This window comes from Chiloscyllium plagiosum, chromosome 9 (genome assembly GCF_004010195.1).
Source record: "Chiloscyllium plagiosum isolate BGI_BamShark_2017 chromosome 9, ASM401019v2, whole genome shotgun sequence".
Taxonomy (NCBI): Eukaryota; Metazoa; Chordata; class Chondrichthyes; order Orectolobiformes; family Hemiscylliidae; genus Chiloscyllium; species Chiloscyllium plagiosum.
This window is the reverse complement of record NC_057718.1, coordinates 1,330,866-1,350,670: the sequence shown is the minus strand read 5'-3', so window position 1 is coordinate 1,350,670 and position 19,805 is coordinate 1,330,866. Positions and strand designations below refer to the sequence as shown.

The window sequence follows — 19,805 nt, the reverse complement described above, 5'->3', positions numbered from 1 at the left end:
TCCTTCAGAATCCTTTCTAACACCTTGCAGACGACAGACGTGAGATTTACTGGTCTGTAATTGCCGTGGATTTCCCTATTTCCTTTCTTGAAGAGAGGAATTACATTTGCCTCTCTCCAGTCCTCAGGTACGACTCCAGTGGAGAGCGAGGATGCAAAGATCTTCACAAGTGGCGAAGCAATCGCATTTCTCGTTTCCCAAAGCAGCCGAGGACAAATCTCGTCCGGGCCTGGCAACTTGTCAATCTTAATGTTTGACAAAATTTTCAGCACACCAGCTTCCTCTATCTCTATCCATTCCAGCATGCACACCTGCTCTTCAAAGGTTTCATTCACTACAAAGTTTGTTTCTTTCGTAAAGACAGAAGAAAAAAACTAATTTAGGACTTCCCCTACTCCTCAGTCTCCACACACAAATTCCCTATGCTATCCCTGATCGGCCCTACTCTTTCTTTGGCCATTCTCTTATTCCTCACATAAGTGTAAAATGCCTTTGTGTTCTCCCTAATCCGTTCTGCCAAGTCTTTCTCGTGCCCCCTCCTGGCTCTCCTCAGACCATTTTTGAGCTCCTTCCTCGCCTGCCTGTAATCCTCGAGAGCTGAGCTTGACCCTAGCTTCCTCCACCTTATGTAAGCTACCTTTTTCCTTTTGACGAGAAGCTCCACCGCTCTCGTCATCCAAGGCTCCTTTATCTTACCCCTTCTTGCCTGTCTCAGAGGGACAATTGCTCCCAATCCATGCTTCCTAATTCATGTCTAATCACATCATCGTTTCCTCTTCCCCAATTAAATATCCTCCCATTTTGCCTAATCCTCTCCTTCTCATTAGCTATGTAGAATGTGAGGCAGTTGTGGTCACTATCACCAAAATGCTCTCCCACCACAAGATCTGATAGCTGCCCTGGCTCGTTTCCGAATACCAAGTCTAGAATGGCCTCTCCCCTCATCGGCCTGTCAACGTACTCAGTTAGGAAACCCTCCTGAACACACCTTACAAAAACAGATCCTTCCAAACCATCTGCTCGAAGGAGGTTCCAATCAATATTTGGAAAGTTAAAGTCACCCATTACAACAACCCTACTACGTCCACACTTTTCCAAAATCTGCCGACCTATGCTTTCTTCCATCTCCCTGCTGTTATTGGGGGGCATATTGAGATATGTGTACCAAATGCTGGTCTCTATGACAATGCTGACATCCCATGAGTGAATTTATTTAAGACGTTTAGTGGAGAGGAGTACTGCTGTGCAGAGGACACAAGTACTCCAGACATCAGTACAGCCATCCCGATTATGTGGTCAAAACAGAGTAGGAGAGAGGATACAGTCTCTTACTGGTCTGTACCAGTGTCAGCTGACTGATTATTTTGTTATTTTGTATTCATTTCAGTAAAACAGGCCTTTGACTGAGCACTCATTTCTAATTCTGCTTCCTGTTGCAGGGATAATGGAAATCGAATGATTCAGTTGATGTTGCTAAAATCCCTCCTACAGGTATGACTTTTCAAATATATTCCTACAATGCTCCAGTGAAGACTCATAGAACATAGAACAATACAGCACAGAACAGGCCCTTCGGCCCACGGTGTTGTGCCGAACATTTGTCCTAGCTTAAGCACCCATCCATGTACCTATCCAATTGCCGCTTAAAGGTCACCAAAGATTCTGACTCTACCCCTCCCACAGGCAGCGCATTCCATGCCCCCACCACTCTCTGGGTAAAGAACCCACCCCTGATATCTCCCCTATACCTTCCACCCTTCACCTTAAATTTATGTCCCCTTGTAACACTGTGTTGCACCCGGGGAAAAAGTTTCTGACTGTCTACTCATTGGTAAGTCAGAAAGTGTTTCAGTTGTGCATACCCAAATCATCAAATAAAGAGTTAACTCGGTGCAATCAGCCTGACAGTTTGAGAACAGAAAAAGAAATTCGCTCAGGATTTCCAGTTCTGACAATGCAGTACTCCCCATTAAATGTTTTGCTATACCTGTCCTGGGAGTTTTTGATGAAGACCGTGTGGTGGATGCTGTACCTTGTATCTAATTCTGAGCTGTCCATGCCCTGAGAGCATTTGACAGGATTAAGTACATTATAAGGTAGAAATGTATTCCAGCCTGTCATGATGAGTATTTGAATTGAATTGAATTTCTCACCAGAATAAGCAGAAATGTGGGTTTAAATCACAATTAAGAATTTAAAAGATGAGTTGAGTGAATTTAAGTTATTTTTGTGCTTAATATTGCAACTTATTCCTCTGGCCATTCTATAGTGAGTTTGGTTGTAGTTTATGATTTTTAAAATTTCTTTTATTTGAAGGTGACAATTGGGTTCCAGAGCAATAACCTTTTAGCGACCCTGCCCACCTCCTTCCTGGAACCTCTTCTCTCTACCTCATTAATGGAGGATGCTGAACATCGCCTCCTCGTCATAGAGATCCTTCTCAGTCTGATCGACCGCCAAGGGAATAGACATAAGTTCTCTCATGTCAGGTATGCCCCAAGTGGACCATTTCACTGATAGAACAACATAGAAGCAGGATATTCAGACTGTCATGTTTGTATTATCTCTCTGCAAGAACAACTCAGCCAGTGCTAGCCCTGCAAATCTTCGCTCTTCACATAATCAAATTCATTTTGATATCCACAATCACATCTGCCACCACTGTATTCTCAGATTGTAGACTGATGATCCTAACCACGTGTTACTGGCTCATTCAATCAGCTTAATTCAGTGTCCCTGGTTCTCGCCTCTTCGCCAATGGGAACAATTTTTCTTTACCTGCTCTGTCATGACTTCTCATAATTTTCAATATTTCCATCAATCTTACCTCAGCCATCTCTTTCTTCATGAAGTCTAGCTTCTCCAACCACTTGAGTGACTGAAGTTCTCAGAAGCCCTCACATTCTCCAGACAGTGTGCTTCGTCCTACTGAAGCTGAATCAGTGTTTTGTAAAGGTTCTTCCTAACATCATGTGACAATGCTGCTACTTTAACAAGATTATGCTGTCCTTTGCTTTTCATTCAGAGAGGTCGTAAAAGCAATGATTGCAAAAGTCAAGGTTTGAAGAGTTTTAGGACCAGTTTGATTCTAGCTAACAGATACTGCCTCAGATAAAAGGCAATCAAGGTTAAAATGAAAGGGGTGTGGCCATTCTCCCTGCTCAGTTTTTCTCTGGCAGTTTCCGTGCTGTACATCTCTATGACTCTATGAGAGGCTGGGACTTTTCTCACTGGAGTGTAGGAGCTGACCTTAGAGAGGTTTGTAAAATCATGAGGGGCATAGATAAGGTGGACAGCAAAGGTCTTTTCCCTAGGCTGGGGTAGTCAAAAACAGGGGGCATATATTTAAGGTAAGAAGAAAAAGTTTTAAAAGGGACCTGAGGGGCAACTTTTTCACAAAGTGTAGTTTGTATGTGGAAAAATTGCCAGATGAGGTAGTCAATCTTACTTCAGCTATCTCTTTCTTCATGAAATCTAGATTAGATTACTTACAGTTTGGAAACAGGCCCTTCGGCTCAACAAGTCCATACCGACCCTCTGAAGAGCAACCCACCTAGACCCATTCTCCTACATTTACCCAATCTGCGCATTTTTGGACTGTGGGAGGAAACCTACGCAGGCACAGGGAGAATATGCAAACTCCTGAGACGGGAATTGAGCCCGGGTTTCTGGCAATATGAGGCAGCAGTGCTAACCACTGTGCCACTGTGCCGCCCACAAATAGTTACAATGTTTAAAAGACATTTGGACTGCTACATGAATAGGAACGGTTTGGAAGGATGCAGGCCAAATGCAGGCAAGTGGGAATAGTTTAGTTTGGGAAACTTGTTTGGAAGGTATAAGTTTAACTGAAGGGTCAGTTTCCATGCAGTATGACTCGATAACGTTTTTTTCAGTGTTGTCGATTTCTTTTTGTCATTGCAATGGTATTTATTCTGCTCAAACCAAGTATGCATGTCAGTCCTTCAAACTTATTACTGTATAAAAGTCAATAGTTTGCCTTTAGACAAAATAAAAGATCCCAAACGTTCAATTTCAGTATGAATATGTACAACGTACCCTCAGCACAACATGTTGCTGAATACACCACTGCCTAGAATTGTAGCCTTTATTTTATACCGGCCCTCCTTATTCTTCCTCACAAAAAGAATTGCTTCATGCTTTGTCTGTATTAAATTTCATCTGCTGCAGTATTCCACAACTTTAATCCTTTGCTCTTGAAATTTATCGCTATTCTCCTCGCAGCTTAAAATATGTTTTATATCATGTGCACATTTTTAAGTTGTGTCCTGCTAACCAAGTGTAGATCATTAACATGCAGTGGCTCTAATACTGTCTCAAGAGTATATATCTTGCTAAAGTTTAACAAACAACCATTCGGTGTTGTGCCGTGTCTATCTATTTTTGGGTTTACTTGTGTTTGTCTGTATCTATGTGTTCTCTATATAGCATTATAGAACGATTAAGAGTTAGACAGATTTTTAATTGGTAATGGGATGAAGGGATATGGAGAGAAAGGAGGAAAATGGGAGTGAGGAATATATCAGCCATGAGCAAAGAGCGGTGCAGACTCAATGGGCCGAATGGCCTAATTCTGCTCCTATATTTTATGAATTTATGAACTTACTACAGTACAAAAAAGATGACTTCATCCATAATGGTTCGTTCCATCAGAGAAAGCAAACGTTCCAACTTAATCCCACTTTAGACATTGGCCCTGCAGGCGGTAGAACTTGTATTCTTCGACACCTTTTGAATATCTCTGTATTTGTGATCAAAAATATATCTTTATTTCTGTGTTTTTGTCTGTATCTATCCATTTCTGTCAATCTGTATGAGTGTGTCTGAGTATTCTCAAACTGATGGTGTTTTCCTCTTCCTCTTCAGTATTGTTCCAGACATCTCTGTCCTCATGCTAAAAGTGGACAAGTGCTCCCGTCAGGATACACTCTTTATGAAGAAGGTGAGCCTCTTATATTCTCCTGAGTTTAAGACCATAAGAAATAGGAATAGTAGTAGGCCATTTGGCATCTAATCCCTCAGGTCCATTTCCCTGCACTTTCCCTGCCACCCTTGATTCACCCTATTGATCAGTAATCTGTCTGTTTATCTAGGACACGCCAAACCTCACTGCTCCCCAGTGGGACACGCCATATCTGACTGCTCCCCAGTCGGACACGCCAAACCTCACTGCTCCCCAGTGGGATATGCCATATCTGACTGCACCCCAGTTGGACACGCCAAACCTCACTGCTCCCCAGTGGGACACACCATATCTGACTGCTCCCCAGTGGGAGATGCCATATCTGACTGCTCCCCAGTGGGAGATGCCATATCTGACTGCTCCCCAGTGGGACACGCCAAACCTCACTGCTCCCCAGTGGTACACGCCATATCTGACTGCTCCCCAGTTGGACACGCCAAACCTCACTGCTCCCCAGTGGGATATGCCATATCTGACTGCACCCCAGTTGGACACGCCAAACCTCACTGCTCCCCAGTGGGACACACCATATCTGACTGCTCCCCAGTGGGACACGCAAAACCTCACTGCTCTGCATTGGGACACGCCATATCTGACTGCTCCCCAGTGGGACACGCCAAACCTCACTGCTCCCCAGTGGGACACGCCAAACCTCACTGCTCCCCAGTGGTACACGCCATATCTGACTGCTCCCCAGTGGGACACGCCAAACCTCACTGCTCCCCAGTGAGACACGCCATATCTCACTGCTCCACAGTGGGAGATGCCATATCTGACTGCTCCCCAATGGGACACGCCAAACCTCACTGCTCCCCAGTGGGACACACCAAACCTCACTGCTCCCCAGTGGGACACACCATATCTGATTGCTCCCCAGTGGGACACGCCATATCTCACTGCTCCCCAGTGGGACACACCATATCTGACTGCTCCCCAGTGGGACACACCAAACCTCACTGCTCCCCAGTGAGACACACAATATCTCACTGCTCCCCAGTGTGACACGCCATATCTCACTGCTCCCCAGTGGGACACGGCAAACCTCACTGCTCCCCAGTGGGATACACCATATCTGACTGCTCCCCAGTGGGACACACCAAACCTCACTGCTCCACTGTGGGACATGCCATATCTGACTGCTCCCCAGTGGTACACGCCATATCTGACTGCTCCCCAGTGGGACACGCCAAACCTCACTGCTCCCCAGTGGGACATGCCATATCTGACTGCTCCCCAGTGGGACACGCCAAACCTCACTGTTCCCTAGTGGGACACACCATATCTCACTGCTCCCCTGTGATACACCCCATATCTGACTGCTCCCCAATAGGACACGCCAAACCTCACTGTTTCCCAGTGGGACACACCATATCGCACTGCTCCCCAGTGGGACACGCCAAACCTCACTGCTCCCACTAGGACATGCCATATCTGACTGCTCCCCAGTGGGACATGCCATATCTCAGTGCTCCCCAGTGGGATATGACATATCTCACTGCACCCCAGTGGGACACACCAAACCTCACTGCTCCCCAGTGAGACACGCCATATCTCACTGCTCCCCAGTAGGACATGTCATATGTCATTGCTCCCCAGTGGGACACACCAAACCTCATTGCTCCCCAGTGGGACACACCATATCTCACTGCTCTCCAGTGGGACACGCCATATCTGACTGCTCCCCAGTGGGACACGCCAAACCTCACTGCTCCCCAGTGGGACACGCCATATCTGACTGCACCCCAGTGGGACACGCCAAACTTCACTACTCCCTAGTGGGACACACCATATCTGACTGCTCCCCAGTGGGACATGCCAAACCTCACTGCTCCCCAGTAGGACATGTCATATGTCATTGCTCCCCAGTGGGACACGCCATATCTGACTACTCCCCAGTGGGACACGCCAAACCTCACTGCTCCCCAGTGGGACACGCCATATCTGACTGCTCCCCAGTGGGACACGCCAAACCTCACTACTCCCTAGTGGGACACGCATATCTCACTGCTCCCCAGTGGGACATGCCATATCTCACTGCTCCCCAGTAGGACATGTCATATGTCATTGCTCCCCAGTGAGACATGCCATATCTGACTGCTCCCCAGTGAGACACGCCAAACCTCACTGCTCCCCAGTGGGACACACCATATCTGACTGCTCCCCAGTGGGATGCGCCAAACCTCACTGCTCCCTAGTGGGATACGCATATCTCACTGCTCCCCAGTGGGATACGCCATATCTGACTGCTCCCCAGTGGGACACGCCAAACCTCACTGCTTCCCAGTGAGACCCACCATATCTCACTGCTCCCCAGTGGGATACGCCATATCTGACTGCTCCCCAGTGGGACACGCCATATCTGACTGCTCCCCAGTGGGACACGCCATATCTCACTGCACCCCAGTGGGACACGCCAAACCTCACTGCTCCACAGTAAGACACGCCATAATAACTGCTCCCCAGTGGGACATGTCATATGTCATTGCTCCCGAGTGTGGCACTTAATTCCTCAGTGCTCTCTGTTGTGTCCTGTCCATATCCCACTGCTTCTCAGTTTGTCCCCTCCATATTTCACTTCCTAGTATGGTTTCTTCATATCCCATTACACTCTATTTTGTCAACTCCATTGCCAGTGTGTCATTTCCATATCTCCCTCTTTTATGGTAAGAATAGATTAAAGGGACAACCAAATTTGTTTCAGAATTTCCTCTAATCTCCTGTTCCCTCATGCTTTTATTTTCGGCTTACCATCTACTGCAATTCAACAGGCGACCACACAAATCCCAGTGAATTTCTACATTCTTTGTGTGGTGAATAACTGCCCATTTTGATGAAAGTTTGCATCTTTTTTGCAGCACTCACAGACATTGTACAGATATATCTATATGAGCTGTAAACAGGAGAATAACTCCCATATCCATTACGATGCACTCTATGCCATGCTTGCACTCATCAGCGTGGAACTGGCCAATGAGGAGGTAGTTGTGGATCTTATTCGGGTGGTATTAGCCCTCCAGGTATGTGCTATGATCTGTAATACTTTGGTGAATCCTCATCTTGCATGACTTGTTCCATTCATCGTATGTTCCACTGTGCTAATTCTAAAGTAGTGACTATCCCACATGGCCTCCAGTTAAAATACAGGAACGTAAGAGTTAAGAAATAACTTAATTGACAGAAAGGCTATGACCTAATGGTATTATCGCTAGGCTATTAATGAAAGGAGCCAGGTATTTTTCTGGGGATCTGGATTCGAATCTCACCATGGTAGAACTTTAATTCAATAAAAAGAAAATCTTGAATTAAGAGTCTTATAATGACATAAAATTATTATTGATTGTTAATAAAACCCAACCGAGTTTACTATAAAAACATGGGAAATAAAAAGAGTAGGTCATTTGGTCCATGAATCCTCCTGCACCAGTCAATAGGATCATGACTGATCTGACATTCCTCATGTCCACTTTCCTGCTCTTTTCCCATAATCCTTGATTCCTCTACAGATTAATAATCCAACTATCTGTCATCCTTAAATATCCGCAAGGACTCTGCTCCCATAGCTCTCCGTGACAAGGACTTCCAAAGATACAAAACTCTTTGAGAGAAGAATTTCCTCTTCATCTCAATTGTCAATTGGTGCCCCTTAATTCTGCGACTATGCCCTCTAGTCCGAGAGTATCTCATGAGGGGAAGCGCTCTCTCAGCACGTACCTGTCAAACCCTTTAAGAATCATATATATAGAATCCCCATAGCGTGGAAACAGGCCATTCAGCCCAACATGGTCACCTACAATCAGACCACACCTCCAAAAAGATATTTCCTTCCCCACCCCGTCTGCATTCCACAGGGACAGCTCACTCCACAAATCCCTTGTCAACTCCACACATCCCACCAACTTCTCAACCACACCTAGTACCTTTCCCTGCCCTGAAAGAGATGCAACATCTCCCCTCTCACCTCTGTCCAAGACTCTAAATAATCCTTTCAGATCCAACAGAGATTCAACTGCACATCATTTATTGCAGTTGATGTGATCTCTTCTATATCGGCAAGACCAAATGCAGACTTGGGGACCAGTTCGTGGAGTTTCTATGCTCTGGACGCACTGACCAACCTGACCTTTTGGTTGCCATCCACACAAATTCCCCCTCCCACTGCCCCAGCGACATGTCCATCCTTGGCCTCCTCCACTGTCAGAGTGAGGTCAAACGGAAACTGGGAAGCTTACAGCCCAATGGCCTTGACATCGACTTCACCAGTTTTAAAGTCCCTCCTCCCTCAGCCTTATCCCATGTCTAGCCCCACTCCTCCTCCTCGCTTTCCCGACCTGTCCTAACCTGTCTGTCTTCCTACTCACCTATCCACTCCACCCTTCCCACTGACCAATCACAATAACCCCTTACCTGCATCCATCTATCACCATCCCACCTACCCCTTCCCCACCCCCAAATTCCTCCCTGTATGTACATCTGGGCTCTCTCCCCTCCCCAGTCCCGACAAAGGGTTTCAGCCCGAAATGTTGACATTCCTGCTGCTCGGATACTGCCTGATCTGCTGTGCTCTTCCAGCTTCACTTCTATTGACTCTGACTTCCAGCATCTGCAATCCTTACTGTCTCCAAGTCACTTCCTTTCGGACCCTGTCAGTGTGGTAAATGCGGGTATATTCTGGTGGCATTTTCGATATAGGGAACTTGACTGTGGCATCTGCCAGTTGCTTTCTGTGCTTTTGATACTTTTGGTCTAATGTATCAGTAGAACCATGAAGTACATAAAAAAAACTGGGGAGCAAGCAAAAGAAAATAACATTCCCAAATAAATTTTAAAAGCAGAATTGTAAGTGAAATCCATAATAAAAAGCTGCAATACCTGAAAAAGCATTGGAACATGCTAACCTAGAGATATCAGTAGCTCATGGTTCTTCTGTTAGTTTCTAATTGGTAGAGGTGAGTATCTCACTGAGCCCCAGATTGAGTAGATGAGAAGTGCTGCTTAATTTAAAAACTACAAAAAAGAAAAAGTGATAATGTTTGACCAGAGTCCAAGTTGTGCAAATCCAGCAATATGGAGTATCGGAGATGGTCACTGAGTAAATAGTATAAATCTGGTCCAGTAACACCGTAACAAGAACTTTTTGTGTGTTTTTCAAGGAATGTTAGCAGCATAAACAATGTACTCAGGGTGGCAGCAGCCAATGGACAGCAAGGGTACCAGGCTGAAAGTCAAGAGCCTGGGAAGGTGTAAAGGGGAAATACTGGGGGTTCACTGACCATGAATGCCAGCAGACAAAAGGCAGAGGGTCAGGACCTTTGTTTTCATTTTTTAAAAACTTTATCTTCAGGCTCCATCCATTTCTCAGTTGGCTTTTCAGCTATCTTTTGACTTTGTAATGTTAGTAAAGATCCTGAGTTACTCTGATTGTATGGATTACTATTTTCCTTCTTAAGTCCATATTACTCTCCCTAATGTTTATTTTTGTTTTTCTTTTGTTATGCTTTGAAATACTCAAAATATCAAACAATATATATTTTGTGGTATGACAGATATGTAGGGATATGAAGAAGGGGCGGGGAAGGAGGCGTTTAGGCAGAAGATCAGTCTTATGGAAGAGCTGGCCCGAAGGATCACTGGCCCTGCTCTTGATCCTATCTGTTATGTTCATGTAGTTATGTTCCATAATATTCCTCTGTTATTTATCAGTTGCTTAATTATTTTATCAAAGATTGCTTATTCCTTAACTCCTTTATGCCCATACTTTATCTATCTCACGTGTGTGTATCTTATCCCACTGCGGTGTCATATGTAAATATGTACTAATCTTCTTCTGAGTTCAGTATGGTTGGAAGAGGCAATAAAGTATCTTCATTTACAGGAACTTTCATTCACCAATGAGGATAACCTGCCAGTGTGGACACGCTGTGCAATTCATGCCCTCTGCTCTGCCTACCTGAACCTCATTAGCCAACTGACCAGCCTGCCTGCCTTCTGTCAGAATATCCAGCAGGTAACATTATCTGGGCAATTTTTGTTTTCTCAATTCATTTGTAAGCTGTGAATGTCGCTGGCTGGCCAACATTTATTGCTTGTCCCTAGTTGCTCTTGAGAAGGTGATGGTGAGCTGTCTTCTTGAACTGCTACAGTCCACCTGCTGTGAGTTGGTCTATAATGTGATTTAGGGGGATATTCCAGGATTTTGATCTTGCTCAGTTCCTGGGCGCCATATTTCACTCTCGGTAACAGTGAAATCTGTGATCCACTTTCCAGTTAAGATCGTACAGGGTTAGGGATAATTTATTCTGAGCTGAAAACGTGTTGCTGGAAAAGCGCAGCAGGTCAGGCAGCATCCAAGGAACAGGAGAATCGACATTTCGGGCATAAGCCCTTCTTAAACGTTGATTCTCCTGTTCCTTAGATGCTGCCTGACCAGCTGCGCTTTTCCAGCAACACATTTTCAGCTCTGATCTCCAGCATCTGCAGCCCTCACTTTCTCTCTTAGGGATAATTTATTGGCTTGGATAGAGAATTAGTTAACCAACAGAAAGCCTAGATTTGAGAAAAGTAGGTCTTTTTCCGGTTGCTAAAATGTAACTAGTGGGGTACCACAGTGTTCGATCCTCTGGCCCCAATTAGTTACAATCTATATTTATGACTTGGATGCAGGGATTGAAGGTACCTTCATCAAATTTGCAGATGGCACTAAAATAGGTTGGAAGAGTAAGTTGCAATGAAGTTGAAACTTTATTGCTGGAACAGCACAGCAGGTCAGGCAGCATCCAGGGAACAGGAGATTCGACGTTTCGGGCACAGGCCCTTCTTCAGGAATGAGCAGAGAGTGTTCAGCAGGAGAAGATAAAAGGTAGGGAGGAGGGACTTGGAGGAGGGGAGTTGGAAATGTGATAGGTGGAAAGAGGTCAAGGTGAGGGTGATAGGTCGGAGTAGGATGGAGGCGGAGAGGTCAAGAAGAAGACTGCAGGTCAGGAAGGCGGTGCCGGGCTGGAAGGATCCGGCTGAGACAAGGTGGGGGGAGGGGGGATGAAGAAACTGGTGAAGTCCAAGTTCATCCCCTGCGGTTGGAGGGTTCCCAGTCGGAAGATAAGACGCTCCTCCTCCGACCGTCGGGTTGTTGTGGTTTGGCGGTGGATGAGTCCAATGACCTGCATATCCTCGGTGGAGTGGGAGGGGGAGTTGAAATGCTGTGCCACAGGTTGGTTGGGTTGGTTCGTCCGGGTGGCCCAGAGGTGCTCTCTGAATCGCTCCGCAAGTAGGCGGCCTGTGCCCCATCTTCCGCAACTACACTGGCCCCACCCCCCATCTTTTTCTTCGCTACATTGATAGAAGCTAAGTTGCAATGAAGAAATTTAAAATGGAGATGGATAAGTGAGGCGAATGGGCCAGAATTTGCAGGTGGAGTTTTATGTGGACAATTGTGAGGTTATCTATTTTGATCAGAAGAATAGAATGGCAACGTTTAGGCCTATAGTCTCGAGTTTAGAACAAAAAGAGATCTATTTGATCATGTAAGATACTAAAGGTGATTTACAAAATAGCTGGAGAGAAGATGTTTCATCTTGTGGGGTAATCTGGAATGAGAAGTCATAGTTTTCGGATCGGGGTAGAGGGTTTAAAACAGGGATGAAATTCTCTCTTAAAGGGTTGTGAAGCAGTGGAATTCCCTACCCCAGTGTGCAGTTGATGCTGGTACATTGAGCAAGCTTAAGGAAAGAGATGAAAGGATTTTTAATTAGTAACAGGTTGAAGAGTAAAAGGGCGCAGGCAGTAAAGTAGCGATGAGGCGAAGATGAGATCAACTATGATCATGTTGAATGGTGAAACAAGCTCAAGGGACTGAACTATTTATTCCTGCTCCTAGAATAGGTGGCATGGTGGCACAGTGGTTTACGCTGCTGCCTCATAGCACCAGAGACCTGGGTTCAATTCCCGCCTCGGGCAACTGTCTGTATGGAGCTTATACATTCTCCCTGTGTTTGTGTGGGTTTCCTCCCACAATCCAAAAATGTACAGTTAGGTGAATTGGCCATGCTAAATTGCCCGTAGCGTTGGGTGTGGGTGGATTGCTGTTCGGAGGGTCGAGGTGGACTTGTTGGGCCAAAGGGCCTGTTTCCACACTGTACGTAATCTAATCTTACGTTCTTAGAACGAAGGACAGGAACAGGTCTTTCAGCCTACCAAGACTGTGCCTACACACAGTGCCTTTCTAACTGAAAACCTTTTGTCCCTACACAGTCTGTTTTCCATATTCCTTGCCTGTTCATATATCCGTAAAGATGCCTCTTAAATGTTGCTTTGTATCTGACTCCACCATCTCCTGTGGCAGTGCATTCCAGGCACTTAACATCCTCTGTGTAAAAAACTTGCCTCGCACATATCCTTTAAACTTACCCCCTTTTATCTTACACTTACATCCCCAAGTAATTCAAGTCAGAAGTCACATGACACCAGATTATAGTCCAACAAGTTTACTTGAAATCACAAGCTTTCGGAGTGTTGCTCCTTCATCAGGTGACATCACCTTTATCAGGACATCACCTGACGAAGGAGCAGCATACCAAAAGCTTTGGATTTCAAATAAACCAGTTGGACTATAACCTGGTGTAGGCTCTATAAGGCTCTAATCAGGCCACATTTGGAGTATTGTGCGCAGTTTTGGGCCCTTATCTCAGGAAGGATGTACTGGCCCCGGAGCATGTTCAGAGGAGTTTCACAAGAATGGTCCCAGAAATGAAAAGCTTAACATATGAGGAACATTTGAGGACCTAGAACATAGAAGAATACAGTGCAGTACAGGCCCTTTGGCCCTCGATGTTGCGCTGATCCAAGCCCACCTAACCTACACTAGCCCACTATCCTCCATATGCCTATCCAATGCTCGTTTAAATGCCCATAAAGAGGGAGAGTCCACCACTGCTACTGGCAGGGCATTCCATGAACTCACGACTCGCTGAGTAAAGAATCTACCCCTAACATCTGTCCGACACCTACCACCCCTTAATTTAAAGCTATGCCCCCTGAGTTTATATTTAACGGTGTTTAGAATGATATGGGGGGGATCTAATTGAAACATGCAGAATACTGAATTACCTGGACAGAGTAGATATTGGGAAGATGTTACCATTGGTAGGAGAGACTAGGACCTGAGAGCATAGCTTTAGAGTAAAGGGAATACCTTTTAGAATGGAGGTAAGGAGAAACGTCTTCAGCCAGAGATTTGTGAATCTTTGGAATTCATTGCCACAGAAGGCCAGATCATTGAGTATATTTAAGACTGAGATAGGTAGGTTCTTGCATATCATGGGGATCAAGAGTTACAGGGAGAAAGCAGCAGAATGGGGATGAGCCATGATTGAATGGTGGATCAGACTTGATGGGCTGAGTAGCCTAATTTCTGCTCCTATGTCTCATGGTCTTATGGACTTCTGAATTTGTATACCCTGGTCCAACACGGGCACCTCCACCCCAAGTAGTTGACAGTTTTACCCTGTGAAATAAACACTGAGTTTGTATTCTATCCATGCCTCTCATAATTTTGTAAACTTCTATCAGGTCAGCACTCATCCTTTGATGTTCAAGTGAAAACAAATCAAGTTTGTCCAATCTCTCCTCACAGCTAATATCCTCAAAACCAGGCAACATCCGAGTAAACCATTTCTGTACCCTCTCCAAAACCTCCACATTCTTCATGTAGAGAACTTTACACATTATTCCAAATATGGCTGAACTAACGTTCTATGTAGCTGCAACATAACTTGCCAATTTTTTATATTTTATGCGCTGACTGATTAAGACAAGCATGCATATGCCTTCTTGACCACCTTATACACTTGTGTTGCCACTTTCGGGGAGCATTGGACCTGTATACTTTGATCTTCTGTACATTGAAGGTTCTGCCATTTACTGTATATTCCCCCTTGTATTAGATCTTCCAAAATCTCACATTTTTCCAGATTAAATTCCATCCTCCATTTCTCTGCCCAAGAATCTATCCTATCCTGCTGTATCATCTAGCAATCCTGCTCATATCTGCAGCTTCCCCAATCTTTGTGTTGTTTGCCAACTTACTAATCAGGCCACTTACATTCTCCTCCAAATCATTTATATATTTTCAAAACAACAGGGGTTCCAGTACTGATTCCTGAGAAACACCAGTGGTCACAGATCTTCAGTCAGAAAAACACCCTTTTCACTGCTACTGTCTGTCTTCTGTGACCAAGCCAGTTTGGTAACCATCTTACCAGCTCACTGGGGGATCCCATGTGACTTCACCTTGCCATAAGGGAACTTGTCAAAGGCTTTGCTAAAGTCCATATAGACAACACCTGCCTTGCCGTCATCATTCATCTTTGTCATTTACTCAAAAAACTTAATCAAATTTGTGAGACAGGACCTTCCCTTCACAAAGCCATACTACCTATCGCTAATAAGTCCATATTTTTCATAATGTGAGTAAATCCTAACCCTAAGAGCCTTCTCCAATAATTTTCCTAGCACTGATATAAGGGTCACCAGCCTGTAATTCCCCAGATTATCCCTTCCTAAGCAAAGGAACAATGCTGACTATTCTCCAGTCCTCTTGGACCTCTCCTGAGATTAAAATGGAAACAGATTTCGTACAAGGCTCCATCAGTTTCTTCACCTGCTTCCATCAGCATTGTGGGATAGATCCCATCAGGTCCTGAGTACTTGTCTACCTTAATGCTTTTCAAAAGACCCAAAGCTTCCTCCTTTTTCACGTTGACATGCTGTTGAATATTAACATACCCCTCCCAAGACTCACCATCTACCACGTCTTTATCCCTTATGATACCAAAGTACCCATTAAGGACCTCACCCACTTCATCCGGTCAACACTTAAATTTCATCTCCTTTGTCCCTGAGTGCACTTACCCTTTCCCTCGTTACCCTTTCGCTGTTTATATACGTATAAATTTCCTTAATCCTGTTTGCCAAGTACATTTCATGGCTGATTTTAGCCCTCCTAATTTCTTGTTTGCACTCTTTCCTGCTATCTTTATATTCTTCGAGGGCTCTGAAACCTTAGTACGCCTTCTTTTCCTTTTTGACTAAGCTCTCAGTTCCTCTTGACATCCAATGTTCCCGAATCTTATCGTCCTTGTTTTCACAAAAACATGCTGGTCCTGAACTCTAATCAACTGGCCTTTAAAAGTTTCCACATACCAGATGTGGATTTACCCTTAAACAGCCACCCCCAATCTACATTCACCAGTTCCTGCCTAATTTTATGGTAGTTAGCCTTCCCCCAATTTTGTACTTTCACTCAAGGACTAATCTTATCCTTATCCATCAGTTAATACTTACAGAATTATGGTCACTGTTCTGAAATGCTCTTCCACTGGAACTTTGATGACCTGGCTTTGCTCATTCCTCAGTACCAGGTATAGTATGGCTCTTTTCCTAATTGGACTATTTACATATTGTTTCAAAAAACATTCCTAGACACACCTAACAAATTCCACCCCATCCAAACCCCTGGTACTAAGCGAGTCCCAGTCAATGTAGAGAAAGTTAAAACCACTTACTTCAAAAGCCCTTTTGTTTTTAGATGTTTCTTACAATCTGTCCACAAAGCTGTTCCTCTCTCACCCACTGGCTGTTGGGAGGTTTGAAGTGCTATCCTATCAAAGTGATTGCACCCTTCCTGTTCCTGACCAGTTTCCATAAGGTCTCACTGGATGATCCCTCCGAAGCGTCTTCCCTCAGTACAGCTGTGATATTCTCCCTTATCAGTAACACAACTCCCCTACATTTTTTATATCCCCCCTTTATCTCATCTGAAATCTCTTAATCCTAGAACATTAAGCTGGCAGTCTTGTCCCTCTCTCAATAACCATGGCATCAAAGTTATATGTATCAATCCAAGCTGTAAGGTCATGTGCTTTACCTGTCATACTCCTCATATTAAAACAGATACACCTCAGATCACCAGTCTTGCTATGTTCAGTCGCCTCTCTTTGTTTATTCTTCTTTTAGTCTTACTGGCCCTAGAATCTGACTCCTCCTCAGTCATTTTGCTTCTTACCAACTGCTCCGGTTCCCGCCAGAATGTTCCTCTTCCTCATTTCATGATTTGTTGTTTGTTGATCTTTATGACAGGTAATTGAAGTCAGAAGGAAGGAAGCATTATACTTGTTGCCAGAGGGAGTCTTTGAAGATGAAAACAGGTATGTGCAGGGAATTGGGTGAGATCCTCCCAAGTGTCTTTAATATGCTTGGTTTTCCTCACGTTCATAGCTTCCCTTCACAGTTCACTGAGTCCATTTTATGTGTCTGTTGACACTTCCTTTGTTTATTTTAATGGTGAAGAAAAGTGGCACCTTAATATTTGTTGGCTTGTCATTATGCCAATTTCATTTGGGACCTAAATGCAGTGTTTGGACTTCGGTTCATGAAGGTTGGATACTGAACACCTGTTTCAGGTGAGCAACCAACAAAGGTAAAAGGCAGCGCCTTCCAATTTGGCAATTTGCAGAGGAGGTCACAATGGGACAAAGCTGAAATTACTGAAGAAACTGACCAGTATCTGTGGAGAGAAAGCAAAATCAATGTTTTGGATCGTGTGACTATTCATCAGAGTCCCTTCATTGAGTTTTGATAAAGCATCGATGGATCTGAAATATTGTCTCTGCTTTCTCTCCATACATGCTGCCAGACCTGCTGAGTTTCTCCAGCAATTTCTGTTTCAAATTTCCAGCATCTGCAGTTCCTGGTTGTATTTTAAGGTCATGTTGTGAGTTCATCGTCTCAAATTTGCCCACGTTCTTCATTCTTGTTATAAAATCAGACAAGATACTATTTAATTTCTCACCCAGCATGTTTTATAAAGGTGAATTACTCATTTGCAAAAGTTTCATTTTTCATTATGCACAAAACCTAACTGCTCTCTGGTGTTAGAGGAAGTCACTTAGTTGTAAGAAGAACAAGAGCAGACAGATTTGCCTGGCATTAACCCATGACATAATGTAGACACACCTGGTCCCATCGACCCTGTCACGGCTTCCTTGATAATAGTTGAGGACTAAGGTTAACAATGAGAGAGTATTCACACAGAGTAATTAAGCAACAGTCTAATATGAAAGAATCCATGAGTCATTACAACAAGGATCGGCCACTCAGCCCTTTGAGCCCATGACAACATAATCACAACTACAGAGTCTAGAATCCTTTGTCACCATCCCTATGAACCTCCATAATAGAATCTGAACTCCATTAGGTTTTTTTGGCATCAGGTCAAACATGGGCAAGGAAATGTTTGCTAACACCCTCCCTTTTGCACTTGGTGAATCTGTACTTCTCCATGTTGTACACCATTCAGAAGAACCACTGGGGCTATTCAGGACATAGATTATACTCTGGATAAGGAGGACTTCAGTGTTCACTACCAAGAATAGGTGCATAGCACTGTTACTGGTCATCTGGCATGTGGCAAAAGGTGAAAGAACGAACATAATGACAAAAATTACTTGGCCTCATTCTCACAAATCTACCTTTTGCAGTGCGTCAATCCATAACACTATTGATGGAAGTGGCCATTGCATAATCCTTCTGGAAAGTCTGTCTTCACCAAGCAGACATCGTCTTTTGTGTTATTGTGTTACCACTATGCTAAATGGGATTGATAAAGAACAGGTATAGCAGCTCAAAGCTGGACATCCAGAAGGACTGTGGACTATAAACATTAGAATTATATACCATAACAACCTGTAACCTCATGATCTGGCATGTCCCATGGTCTTCCTCACCATCTAAATGAAGAGAATTACAGAATTCGAATGTACAGAGGGATCTCTGAGCTCTGGCAGATGAATCACAATGTATTGTGATTTGATGGCAAATGAAATGTTATTTATTCCAAGGAGAGTGGAATATAAAAGTTGGGATATTTTGCTGCAGTTGGAGGCAGATGAATTGGTGAGAGCACTTCAGAAGCACTGTGTACACTTTTGGTCTCCTTGTTTAAATGATGCAGTTAGATGCAGTTTGGAGAAGGGGCATGAGACTGGTTGCTGCAATGAGTGAATTTTCTTATGAAGAAAGGTTGGACAGGCTAGCCCTGTATTCATTGGAGTTAAGAAGAATGACAAGTGATTAGGGGGAGATAATGGCCTAATGGTATTATCACTGAACCGTTATTCCAGAGACCCAGATAATATTCTAGGGACATAGATTCAAATCCTGTCACAGCAGATGAAATTTGAATTCAGTTTTTAAAAAATCTAGAATGAAGTGTCAATGATGACCATGAATCCATTGCCAATTGGTGGAAAAACCCATCTGGTCACTAATGTCCTTTAGGGAAGGAAACTGCCATCCTTACCTGACCTGGCCTATATGTGATTCCAGACCCACAGCAATGTGATTGACTCATAACTGCCCTCCAAACATTTAGAGATGGGCAATGAATGCTAGCCTAGCCAGCGACATCCTCATCCAATGAAAAAATGAAAAAGAGCAATCCAGACACCCAGGTAATGCTGTGGGAAGCCAAGTTTAAATCCCACCACAGCAGATGGTGAAATTTGAGTTCAAATTATCTGGAATTATGAGTCTAACAATGACCATGATATCACTGTCAATTATATATCAAATCACTAAAATGTCTTAAAGGAATGAAACCCAACATCGACCAAGGCAGAGGAAAGAACAATGACAAATTCAGCCAAATTGATCCTGCAAAGGCCACTTTAACTGGTGGTAAATAGCATTGAGTGGGCCTTGCAGAAACGTGGAATCTTGACCCCTTTAAAGTCCCTATAACCTTCCTGAAAAACATCCAGGTATTCAAGTA

General features: G+C 44.2%; 1 protein-coding gene across 1 annotated transcript in view; it reads left to right on the top strand.

Moving 5' to 3' along the window:
• LOC122553146 (protein EFR3 homolog B-like) overlaps window positions 1–19,805 on the top strand; it is a 205,593-nt gene that overhangs the window by 120,178 nt on the left and 65,610 nt on the right. Inside the window, exons 12-17 of the mRNA XM_043696735.1 lie at window positions 1,440–1,491; window positions 2,317–2,489; window positions 4,888–4,963; window positions 7,840–8,001; window positions 10,857–10,988; window positions 17,114–17,181. Of these exons, the coding sequence (XP_043552670.1) occupies window positions 1,440–1,491; window positions 2,317–2,489; window positions 4,888–4,963; window positions 7,840–8,001; window positions 10,857–10,988; window positions 17,114–17,181 (663 nt within the window). The remainder of the gene's footprint in view (window positions 1–1,439; window positions 1,492–2,316; window positions 2,490–4,887; window positions 4,964–7,839; window positions 8,002–10,856; window positions 10,989–17,113; window positions 17,182–19,805) is intronic.